The sequence below is a fragment of the Aedes aegypti genome, chromosome 2, assembly GCF_002204515.2.
Source record: "Aedes aegypti strain LVP_AGWG chromosome 2, AaegL5.0 Primary Assembly, whole genome shotgun sequence".
Taxonomy (NCBI): Eukaryota; Metazoa; Arthropoda; class Insecta; order Diptera; family Culicidae; genus Aedes; species Aedes aegypti.
The window spans coordinates 118,936,139-118,949,081 of record NC_035108.1 but is presented as its reverse complement, the minus strand read 5'-3'; the positions used below and the strand labels follow the sequence as shown (position 1 = coordinate 118,949,081).

Genomic DNA, 12,943 nt, shown 5'->3' with positions numbered 1-12,943 from the left:
ATGTCTAATATTCGTTATTAGTGAAGTGATTCCAACTCAACTAGACTCGAAACAATAGTTTTACTATTTGCTCATATTACAGTCGTGGAATATGGTGTAAATGTGTACTACGGGGTGTGAAAAGAGAGTGTCCGGGATTATGGCCAAATGTCTCAAATCCGGACATTACATTATATTCTCCTGTAAAATTGAAGTGGATGAATATTTTATAAGTGATACTGAAGGAAAACTAGTAAAACAACTGCAAAAGGCAACATGAATGAGAATGAAACGATTTATGGGGAAAAACTGTGAGATTTTTTATTACTACCGTTGAACTCAAAGGAAGCGCAGTGCAGGAAATTCAAATTCACATTTTACTCATCATTTCTGTATTTGAACCACTGTGAGTGGCATAAATACTTCAAGTTGTATTATATATGGTATGTAATTGAAATTAAACATAATATTTGTAAATTTTGCGCAAATAATTCAATATTAAACAAGTGTCCGGATTTCGATTCAACAGTGTCCGGATTTAAAAACAACACTTACTGCAGGTGTCCGGATTTAAGGACAAGATAAGATTCACTATTCTACCGATTTTCATTATAGAATCGTTATTTTAAAGGGAAAATTCGTCACTCTTATCAAGATTTGGTATAAAGCTATTCATTAAGTAAAAGAACTTTAATTTTTAATCCATAATGCTTATTGAAAATAGTATTAGAACATCTGTCGCTGCTTAAGCGTCCGGGTATTGATGCATCACGGTAACTTACCAAAGTTGGTCATTTTGTATGGAAAATCGAAAAAGTTGCAAATGTTTTGTCCAATACTGTAAATACAAAGAAGGGAACTCTAATTTTATAACTTTAGAAGTGCGTATTGGGCACTAATCTGAAAATCGGTAATAAATCTTCGAGCTGTTTAGTGGGATACCTACAGTCGCCTCTCCACATCTTGATATCGAAGGGACCATCGAAATAGGGAGAGATCGAGACAAAGAACATTTTAATGAACACTAGATTGAAAATCACTCCGTTACTAGGAAAATAATAAACAAATAAACTTCATTTCGAGTTAACAAATTGTTCTGAATTGCTTAAATCTGGTCTAGTAACCTTAGATAATTATTATATCTACATATGGAGAGACAATTGGGAACAAACAAATCAACAGGAACACATCGAGATATGGAGATATCGAGATAAGGAGGATATCTAGGAGCGAAATCGTATGCAGAATGAAGGGACCGAAGCAATCATCGACATAAGGAGAGATATCGAGATGTAGAACATCGAGATGTGGAGAGTCGACTGTATAAGTAGATGGAGAACCGCATTTAGTACTATACCATTTAATTCCACTAGAGTTTGTATCCTTTGACAGATACCCGTATTTCGACCTCAACTGTAGGGCCGTGTCCAGTGATACCACAGATTTATCTGTAATTACACATATTTTTTCCTGTTTTTTCTCACAGATATCTGTGATCACAGATATCTGTGATCACAGATCACAAATTTTTTAGATAAAAAGATATTAGGATAGTTCACGAGTTTATGACACGGTTTTGGAAGATCTCAAAAACTTTTGTATTTTGAATTTTTAGAAACAATAATGTGTCTTTAACTTACTTTTAGTAGAATAAGCTCATAATAAATATTGTTGACATTCCAAGAACACCCATAAAACGTTTGCAAATGTTCTTTTTAACCCAAAAAAATATATTTTGAATTTTATTGCGATACAGATTTTTACCAAGATTTTTTGAGGTTGACTTAAGATAAAAAAAGATTTTTTCAGCCGAAAACCCAGATGAGAGTCTGAAAAAATGTGGCAACACTGGCCGTGTCGTGTACTAGACTTGACTTCAGTCGACGAAGTCGAGTCTAGTACTTGACACTGAAGACGGCCTTACCGTTGAGGTCGAAATACGCGTATCTGTCAAAGAATACAAACTCTAGTGGAATTAAATGGTATAGTACTGAATTCGGGTTTTCATCTACTAAAAAGCGGGTTTTTTCTCAGAGGGGACGTAATGCCAAGAAGAAATAAAAAGATATGCATGTTTTAAGGACATGTTATTCCAGTAAACATAGGCACTGAAACTTCTTGCCGTGTCAAACTTGTACCTACCGAACCGGTTGCAACCCACTTTATTACCCCTGAATGTATGTATCCCAACAAGCTGGCATTCGAATAGCAATACAACACTGAACGAGACGTTTGGGTTTTAACTAAATGGTAATCAGTTTATTGCAAACAAAATGATAATCGTTTCCTGCCACTTGTTTCACCTTCTGCATTAAATATTGATTGTTTTTCATACATTTATTTACTTACACTAATAAAATAAAAAACACTCCACACTAAAACTTAAGCCTTGCCCTTGGCGGCTTCGATCATATTCCTCGAGATAATCATGCGCTGAATCTGCGAGGTTCCCTCGTAAATCTGGTAGATTTTGGCATCACGCATCAGCTTCTCCACCGGATATTCCGTATTGAAACCGTTTCCGCCGAAGATCTGCACCGCATCTGACGCCACCTTGTTGGCCATATCGGCTGCGTAGCATTTGGCAATCGAGGCATAGTAGCTATTCCTTCGGCCCTGATCCACTTCCCAGGCGGACTTCATCGTGATCAAGCGAGCCGTTTCCACACCGATGGCCATATCTGCCAGCATGAACGAAACAGCCTGGTGGGCAGCGATCGGAACTCCGAAGGTTTTGCGTTCCAGTGAGTATTTCATGGCTTCATCGAGAGCACGCTGTGCCAAACCGACGGCTCCAGCTGCCACCGGTGGACGGGTCTTGTCGAACGTACCCATGGCGATTTTGAATCCGGATCCCTCGCCAATGAGGACGTTTTCCTTTGGCACTCGGACATCCTCGAATGTGATTCCACGGGTGTCGGACGCACGCTGGCCCATGTTCTGCTCCTTGCGACCAGGAGTCAATCCGGGGGTGTCACGCTCAACGATGAATCCGGTGAAGGCCTTCGATGCGGGGCACTTTGGATCCGGGTTGGTGCGGGCCAGAACGAAGTACCAGTTGGCAACTCCTCCGTTGGTGATCCACATCTTCTGTCCATTGAGGATGTACTCGTCGCCCTTCTTTTCGGCACGGGTCTTAACTCCGTTGACATCCGATCCGGCACCGGGTTCCGTGACGCAGTAAGCTGCCACTAGTGGTTCCTCTAGCAGACGACCCAGGTACTTTTTCTTCTGTTCGGGGTTTCCGGCTATGATGACTGGGGTTTGCTGGAAGAGGGAAAGCCAGGTATTAAGTGTTTGAAGAAGAAAGTCGTAAAGTTTGACTTACTCCCAGACCGCTGGCTTCGAGGGCCGTCATGATGCCGGTGCATCCGTAGGCCAGCTCTTCCGCAATCATGCAGCTGGTCATGATTGACATATCGGTGCCACCTGTAACGAATTAAGAAAACAGCTTGTTAAATACAAATGCTCAAGGAATTGGATTTGGTTTTTATTTCGAGATTGGGATGTCTAAACAAGCATCAGGTCAGATTTACGTACGTGTTTAATCAGATAGGGATGGTACACAAATTATGTCACGCTAAATTTAAACTTTTTTGACCCCCTCCCTCCCCTTTGTCACGTTTTTTGTATGAGTCTTCCGAAAATTTTGTAAGGCTTGTCACGCTTGGCTTGACCCCCTCCCCCCCTAGGAGAGTGACGTAATTTGTGCATGATCCGCCATCATGTTGACACTGTGAAAATTGTCGGTAATAGTACTTTTGAATGACTAAGCATCCGGGCAATTCGAATCAACATGGTAGTACAAAACCACACTTATTAATTCCAAAAGTGTTTTCTAGAAATCAGATTCATGTACCTAATAGTTGCGTGAAGATTAGTTTCTTGTTCCAATGTTATAAGATATTAAAACTATTCAAATTGTAAATTTTTTCGTCGAAAATTTGTAGCGAATGTTGTAAAAAAATAGTAATAACATTTCCCACAACACAATTACAAATTATCGTACCCATCGATAACGAACCACCAAGAAAACCAAAAGGTTGAGGCACAGACAAACAGACGTAACACTTAGAGCAAATCTCGATCAAAATCATAGTCACGAGGACATGTACGCCCAATGCTAAAATAATCGTGTTTGGCCGATGGGCTGCGAGCGCTGCGGGTGGCGGATAGGCCAACTAGCATATTTTTGAATCGACCGTTAAAAAGGTGGTCGATGGACAATGATGAGAGTGTGACGTCTGTTTGTCTGTGGTTGAGGCATCCCTTCTCCCTCATTTTTCATAAGATTTTCCTAATAAATTCTTCGGCAATTATCACATAGATTCTCGCAGAACTAGTCTTAAAAAATCTTCTATGATTCAGCAATGAACAACTTCTACGTATTCCTCCAGGGTTCACTTTTATAATTCTATTATGAAATCCTACAGGAATTCTTCAACGAATCTTTTCAGGAATACTTCCAGAAATCTTTTCAAAACTTCTTTTATAAATCTTTTCAGGAATTTCTAAAAAAAATCTTACTGAGGTCATTCAGAAATTGATTCAGAGATCAAATCAGGAATTCCTCCAGGGTTCTTTCATGACTTGGTCAAGGAATTTTTCCATGTATTCCTCCAGGGTTTATATTCCGTTAGAATGGGCTTCAGGGATTATTGCAGAAATTCTTATACTATTTCTTAGAGAATTCTTCAGGAATTCCATCAGAGATTGATTGAAGAGATCCTAGCAGGTATTGCTTTTTAAAATGCTTCAGGAGTTCAATCAAAGATTCCAGAAATAAATCCAGAACAAAAATGTTTGAGAAAGTAAATAAATTTTAAAACTGAATTAAACAGTATTACTCTCCCAGAATCGGCTGGAAGCCGTCGATTTCTAATCTTTTATTCCACTGGTTCTGAGAATTTTCAGCAATGGGTACATCCATGGGACATCCGAGTCGTCGTCTGTCATTTTATTTTCGTGTCCGCCATCTGGAATAGCACGGTTCGGCTCGGTGTCTATAATCATCGAGGGATACGGAAACGGCTCATGTGATTCTTATGGTTGATTCTCCGGGACCATTGGATTCGGAACTTGAAGCTGGAATTCGTCGATCAGGAAGGACAAGGATAGCTGATTACGGGGCGTTGGATCTGCATCATTTGCGCTTGAGTAACGTTGCCGTAATTGATTGGTGTACGCTTGGATGAGGCATCCGGTTTCGAGCAGAACAGCGTAGTTGACAGAGTCCTTGTGCTCAATTACCTGTCCGGGAATCCATTTGGTGGCGTTGCGGTCGTGGATCTGAGCGTAGACAAGGTCTTCGGGATTGAAGTTCCTCTTCACTGCACCGTATCGTCTGTTGAATTAATCATTCTGCTTCTCGTTGATCCGGGATGGAAATGGAGAGCATGGCTTCAACAGGTCCAATGTTGTTCGCATCGGTCGGCCTAGCAATAGATGTGCAGGTCACCATCAGGAGCGCTTCTATTTGGTGTTGACCGACAAGCGGAGAGGAATGTCTGGAGGTGCTTGAACGTCACCGTCTTTTCCCCTTCGACGAGTTTCTTCAACCCTCTCTTAAGTGTGTCGACGAAACGTTCAGCTTGTCCACTCGACTGTGGGTGGTACGGTGCTGTCGTCAAATGCTGGATACCGTTTTCTTCGCAGAATTGTTTGAAGTCGTCGTTGGCGAACTGGGTTCCATTGCCTGACACAAGAGTATGCGGGTTGCCATACATACCTTGTGAAAGTTTTTTGCAGAATTTCCAACTTCGCTGTACTAGTTGTGCTGCGGGTTCTGAAGATTTCCGGCCACTTGGAATACGCGTCGACCACGACCAGGTAGTGGTAATAATCGATATGTAGTCGATATGGATCCTGTCCCACGGTTTCATTGGTACAGGCCATGATTCGAGAGCAGTCTTGCGAAGTGATTTGGTAGCAGTGACACAAGGATGATACTGGTGCACAAACGTTTCAACGTCGACTTCGATGTTCGGCCAGTATACGAAGCTTCTTGCGAGTGATTTCATCCGATCGATTCCGGGATGTCATCGGTGGAGTTGTCGGAATCACAACTCGATCGCCGAACATGACACAGCCCTGGGTCACTTGGCGACCCTCTTGTCGGGCGAAATACTGACGAACAGCTGGGGTTTGGACCTCGCTCACTGTGTTCGGTCAGCCGTTACTGATGTAGTTTATTACATCTTGCATGACCTGGTCGTCTTGAGTTTCCTTGGTGATCATTTCCGATGTTACAGGCAAACTGGAGGTGAGGTCGTCGAGAATTGCATTCACTTCGTTTTCCGTCTGGAGAGCAGCAATACCGTATTTCTCGTTCGGCTTGCTGTGAGCGCTCATCAACCGTGATAGTAGGTCAGCGTATCCAAAACTTGCCCTTGGGACGAACTTGATGTGGAAATCGTACTGCGACATCGTTAGCATCCAGCGCTGGAGACGATTGGCTGTGTAGATGTGAATTCCTTTCCTGCTGCCGAAAATCTTGAGAAGCTGCTTGTGGTCGGTCTACAGCATGAATTTGAGATCGAAAACCATATTGTGGATACGGGTGACTGCAAACACCAACGCGATCGCTCCCTTTTTAATTTGGCCATATTTTTTTTCGCAGTTGTGAGTGACCTCGAAGCATAAGCGATAGCTTTGAAAGAGCCATCACCGAAACGATGCAGGATTACGGCGCTCAAGCCGTGTTTAGAAGCGTCTCCGGCCACGATGATTTCCTTGCTGGGGTCTAAGTGTGTCAGCAAGAGGTTGGAGACCAGGATGGACTTGAATCGATTGAACGACTTTTGACAATCGGGAGTCCATTTACAAACAGCATCCTTCTTCAGTAGACGATCTTGCCAATCAACCGACCGTAGTAGTTGATTACACCTAGATACCTAGATAGCGCTAGTGTTGGTTGGATCTGGGCGAGGGCCATCTTTGTCTTTGGAAGGGAGAAACGGAACTTTTCGATGTGCAGGTGGAAACTATACGCAAGAACCCCTTGGAGCACCGCATTCAATCTGCAGTCTTGACCTGAGATCGAACTGATCGATTGTTTCGATTCCGAGAACGTTGAGATCCGGATTGCTTGTGACGAAAATGCGCCCTGCTTTTGTCACTTGTTGGATGGTGATTTCGGTGTTGAACTCACCTACGATGTCGATAGTGTCACCAGATGCGCCCACAGTAACTACTTCCGTGGGTCTGATTACAGGTTTACTAATCGATGTCTAAATGCGCTTGGAGATGATGGTGATGTCGGAAGCACAATCAAGCTGAAACGTTGCTGCTGAACCGTTGATCTTGATCTTCGCATACTTCTTGAGGTCAACTCGCTTAACCGAGATACCCTTAGACTTGACAATGTCCTTAGGTTTCGGTTTGTCGAACTGCTTCGATGGCTTTTTTCAGATGAGGAGCAGTAACCCTCCTTGTGGCCCTTCCGCTTGCAATTTGGACAGGCATGTAACTGGTAAGGGCACCCCTTGACGAAATGTAGAACCCCAAGGAACCATCAAGGTGTCTTCGACTTATTCTCCTTCCGGGTGGAAGCACGATGACGAAGGATTGCGTTGACATTGAACTTGTCTCCACAATCTTTCTTGCGTGCCTTGCTTGAGGTTGATGATGCGGTTGCACTCCTCAACCAGGTTTTCAAGTTTCAAGGAGGCACCATCGGCAGGTGGCGCGTTTTCTTCAGCTTCCAGCTTTCCGATGGGCCTGGTCAAGATGTCTGAATTGCGCGGTGACTGGAGACCGCATACGAACCTGAGCGTCTTGAATTGGTCGCTGGACATTCCGGTGCAGAGTAACTCGATGATTTTCTCGCTTCCAACTTGATTGGGGATGCCCTTCTGAAGAGCTGTAATCTGCTGTTGCTGGTTCGTGATAAGATCGGTCAGCCGAAGAATCGCTTGCTTCAGATCTTCATTGATTTCGTGACGGCTTTCAGGTTTCAGTGGTGGAAGAGGAACAATAGCTTGAACGGGAACAAAACATGATATAAACAGGGCTTTTTTGCTTCCGGGAATGGCAGGAAGTTTTCGCTCGTCGCCAAAATCTGTTACGCTCTAACAGAAAGAAAAGATTTTCACTTCTTGTACGTTTAAGTGCAGATTTTATTTGCGAGTTTGTTAGTTTTGTGCCATACCAACAGGGTAATGGCTTACTAGGAATAAAATAATTTGTCATGCCTACTCCGATGGCGCGCTGATGCTTTGAACACTTTATTGCCTCAACCAGAATACACTATGCCTGTATTTGCTATTCTCTTCGGTGATGGTATGTGGGCATTGTTATTTCGACAGTCTTTCCAAAAAGACTTGAACAAAATTTCTGCATAGTAATTTCCATATAAACCTGCTGTATTTGGGTCATTTTTGAACCACCACAGAAAAAGCTGAAAAATTCACAGAACACTATTTTAATAATAAGGACAGTAAGAAAGATTTGATTTCCAAACTTTTTTGAATCTTGATCCACCCTTATGTTTATATCAAGATTTTCAGATATCCCTTCAAGACAATAGTTTAAGAAATATCTCTAGAAAGTTACATGGAAATTTATCGAATACAGATAATGACTCTCGGTATGCAGATAGAATATCGTCTTAATGAAAACTAAACAGTGTGTGCATATTGGTGTTGTTATACATTACATAATTTGGAGTGGCGAATACCGGTACACCTACGCTATCACGTTTGATTTGAGCTTGGTTTTCATCTCGATTATATCACGGCAAGGTAGTTGTATGATTTTAATAAATTTTGCATAAAATAATGACCTACAAACAAGCAATATATTGACACATGATTTATATTTCATCATTTGACAAGGAAACATGTTTACATTGTATCAGGCTTCAGTATATCTCGCCATTTTTTTTTGTCAATCCGTAAGAAAATCGAGAAACGAAAAAGTTACTAAATAGTTGAGATTTTGATACAAAATCAAGCTCTTACTGTTATTTTTTAAGGAATGAAAGGAGCTTCTAGGGAATATTGAAGAAACACGGTTAAATAGTTTTATACAATACCCTTAGAGGTTCACAAATATATCCTGAACAAGCGAAAAAAAAACTTGGCTACAACCATTTTTTATATGGATAGCTAAAAGAGATATCAAGTTGACAGATATTAGAGATATAAGATCTGGAAATGATATTTGAAATTTACTCCTGGAACAACATTGGTGTAGCATATATTAGCTTTTGCAAGATTCATTTAATCTGTAAACATCAAATATTGCTTAGATTCAGAAGTTCCAGGAACAAAATTTTGGTATTATCTTCAGATCGTTTGTCTCCAATGTCATCAATCAATCAATATCTGGTTTTGATTGTCAGAACTGCGCTTCTACTTGGGATCCGCTGTGAAAGTTCCCGAAGCAATATCTTCATAGGTATTTCCTGAAGAAAACATATAAGTGCTTCCAGGAATCTTTTTAATGTTAATGATTTGTGAAAAAAAAGTTCTAAGAAATGCTTAAAGATTTATAAAAGCAATTCCTAGAAAATCTGTAAAAGTCTTGAGAAGCAGCTTTTGAATTAATTTCTGCCTCTCAAGAGAAATTATGGGAGGGATTGCTGCTACATATAATTTAAGATTTTTCGAAGAAATTTCTGAAAAATTTCGCGAAGCTTGTGAGTTTTTGGATAACACTCAAATAGACTTCCTTGAAGTCATAAGAATCGATGCTATGCTCAGAACTAAACTGTAATAAAAATGAATAAGCTCTTTGTTTCAATCTGTTCCATACAACGAAAATTTGATCGAAAATTACTACTTTATGTCTAAAACATACCAATCGTCATAACTTTCAGAAATCCCGAAGTACGATGGAAGTTCTTTTTGAATCTTCCCTAATCATATAAATTTAAAGTATGAGCATGGTAGACTTTTTAAGAAAATTGTCTTTCAGTGCCATATTTTTTGCGCATACTATAGAGTGATGTGCTAGTATCCATCGTATTAAGCATTGATCAGTGAGAACTGCAATTTTCCCAGTATTGCAGTGAATGATGCTGACACCAACCGATGCCAAACAATTCTTTCTCAAAACGGCTTTAGCATTGTACAATAACATTTTGATAAATCTTGATCTCTTTTTGGAAATAATGCAAAGAAAATGCATCTTACCGTATTCTCAGTCCGTCGTATCGTTTTCAACTCCGTCGCAATCAGTTTCCAGATTCGTCTCACAACTTACGGCTCACTGTGTGTATTGAATGGTTAAAACACAACATATCAACGCTATAATAAAATGTTTTACTAGAATATATAGATCTACTGGCATCTCCCTCCATTCCTTCAGCATGATGGAATATACTAATTTCCTTTAAAATTCATTGTTCGTTATCAAACTTCAGCCCAAACATATGAACACAATTCCTTTTGACCGTACAATTATGGCATTTGCTCACAGTACAGCGAAAACAACACAATCAAAGCCGTATTTTTACATCGAGCGTCGCGCACACATTGATGCGCACAAGCTTTTTTTTTCTCAGTACGACGGATTAAACTTTGTTTACATTCTCAATTACACGCGGCGGTTGAGGAAATTTCGTAAAATTGTGATTTATTGAAGTTGTACGGCGTGTGATTGGAATGAAATCCTTCATTGAAGAAGTACGAAGGTTTTCCATAGTGAAAATAAGTGCCCGGCGAAGTGAGTCACCCACGGGGGCAGGAAGAAACTTGTGTTGGAGAGTGGTGTGGCTCAGTCGATCGCTTAGCATTTCTCTCAAATCGTGTTCGTCCATGCGATTTCGGTGAAAAGTGCAAAGTGAATAATTGAACTGAAGTTATTTACCGAAATACAGTAGTTTTATTGCATTTTTTGTGTACAAGTGTACAAACCATAACAGCTTTCACAAAATTACACTTGGATAATGAATCTATGTTGCAGGTAAGTTTGAACATCCGCCGTAGTAGAACATTTAAAGTTTGATACGACGAAAAGTAGCGCTTACGACGAAGAAGAACAAAACCCTACTGCATACTGCATCTCATACATTTCCGTGCACTATCATATTCTACAAAATCAGTATCAAAGTCAAATCACGTGATTTCATCATCTGTCTGGATGCCCTCTACCTATTCCTGTTTACTAACATCTCAGTCAATAGTAAAGCTTCTCCATTGCACCCAAGTCCCTAACTCTCACCCAGTAATATACTCACCAATATCAGCCGGGATGTGGTTGTTCATCAGGCCCAGTTCCCAGGCCTTGCGGATGATGGGCCACGGGTACTCGCCAGTTTTGTCGTACTGCCCTGCCACCGGGATGATTTCCTCCCGGACGAACTTCTTGGTCATGTCGACGATTTCCTTCTGCTCGTCGGACATCGCAAAGCTCGGGCCCATCGAGGAAGCCTCGACGGCCGGAGCTGCCTTGGACGAGAGGGCCCGACATGCTGGGCGGACGGCCGTTTTGATTAGCTGGAAGAAGGATTGAAATTAGGTTGAAGGGTATTTTGGTGGCTAATCCATAACAGTATTAACTCGTTGAATGTGGATTAAGGAAGTATTGATACAAAGCTATTTCACGGATGCACCGACAATCCGGTTTCTTCTATGTTAAGCGATGATGTAGGCAACTTTTCCTTATCAGCTATTGTGGCAGTAGGCAAAGTCTGAAGTATCAATTGGAGATAAGCGTTGGCCCCCTTGGACCGTAACAGGCCGGTGCCAAAAATAACTGATAACGTTAATGGAGGATTTTCAGAAATTGAACCGTAAAGTAATTGATTAGATATTATATTTTAATACATTGGATATTGATAGACTAATAGGACCCTCGACTGACATGTTTAAATCAAAACTGAGTCGAAACAAATAAGATCACATTTGTATGCACATACTACTGACCTACTTATAGATTACACAAATAACATATGCAACCTCCAGCAGATTTGCAAAAAAAAAAAATTAATCAAAACAAGTTTCCTACAACTCATTCCGTTTCTATCTCTGTTTGCTCCGCCTGCAGAAAGCACAGGGTCAATGTCCAAAGTCCGAATGCCTACCATCTCGACGTATACACAGTCACTGTCACATCATCGTATACTGTACAAATGGCCCGGTTGATTACTCAAGAGATTGCGTACGTGCTTTTTCTTTTCCTTCCATACTGCACCAACTTACCTGAGATAGGGCAGCCATTTTCACGTGACTACTTACAAAACGAGCAACGCAAAAAGTACTAACGAAATTAAAAAGCGTGGAAATTACTCGAAATTTTAATACGGAACTTTTTATGAGTACGGATCCTTTACTTTACTAGCACCTACAGCGTAGAGCGACCTACCCGAGCAAAGTGCTATTGATGAATGAATGTGAAACTGGTGAAACTACAGAGTATGAGGTAGCAGACTGTGGTTGTGTGTCAGCTCGGCAGCTTGAAGCGATGTGTTATTGTAAACTGTATGAAAAAGGGAGTGTGAGATGAACCGCCTTGATGAACGATATAGTATGTGGTTGGTATAATATTGACGCTGCGTAAGTGTACGTATGGTGATGAAAAATATCGAAGGGATAATACCAAAATTGTTGGAAGATTTGAGGTATAGATGGCAGTAATGTACAATAATGAATGGATGTAACAAATTATGTTCGTTGAGAGTAAATTAAGTCTTTACGAGAAATGTTAAATCAGAAATAATTAAGAGTTCAACTTTTTTTTTCTCATTAATATCATGTCAAACATTACATTCATTTAACCCAATGATGCAAATTTATTGTTTTATGGCATTCGTTTCGCTTTGTATAAATGGAAAAATTTCGCCGAAATCTTTCGGTAACAAACAAAACTAAACGGAACTTCACAAGTAGATTTCCGACAAAAAAATGTAAAGTGTTATTGTAAAAAAATATTGAATTAATAATTGTTCAATATCTCCCATCACGATACCTAAGCAATTTTAAAATTAGGCAGAGTATAATCGATGTATGAACGCAGTTCA

At 40.6% G+C, this 12,943-nt stretch overlaps 1 protein-coding gene across 1 annotated transcript; it reads right to left on the bottom strand.

Moving 5' to 3' along the window:
- Positions 1–2,210: 2,210 nt before the first annotated feature.
- Positions 2,211–12,393, bottom strand: LOC5564469 (probable medium-chain specific acyl-CoA dehydrogenase, mitochondrial). Its single transcript, XM_001648761.2, has 4 exons — positions 12,126–12,393; positions 11,162–11,420; positions 3,308–3,408; positions 2,211–3,246 (listed from the first exon to the last, which is right to left on the bottom strand). The coding sequence occupies exons 1-4, from the start codon at positions 12,141–12,143 to the stop codon at positions 2,362–2,364; spliced, it is 1,263 nt and encodes a 420-aa protein (XP_001648811.1). The 5' UTR covers positions 12,144–12,393; the 3' UTR covers positions 2,211–2,361.
- Positions 12,394–12,943: the final 550 nt, after the last annotated feature.

What these genes read in the sequence shown, in the direction of transcription:
- LOC5564469 (XM_001648761.2), bottom strand. An exon ending in CCACATCCCGGCTGATATTG is followed by an intron (nt 3,409 to 11,161) that starts GTGAGTATATTA and finishes AATTCGTTACAG; the next exon opens with GTGGCACCGATATGTCAATC. An exon ending in TCGAAGCCAGCGGTCTGGGA is followed by an intron (nt 3,247 to 3,307) that starts GTAAGTCAAACT and finishes TCCCTCTTCCAG; the next exon opens with CAAACCCCAGTCATCATAGC.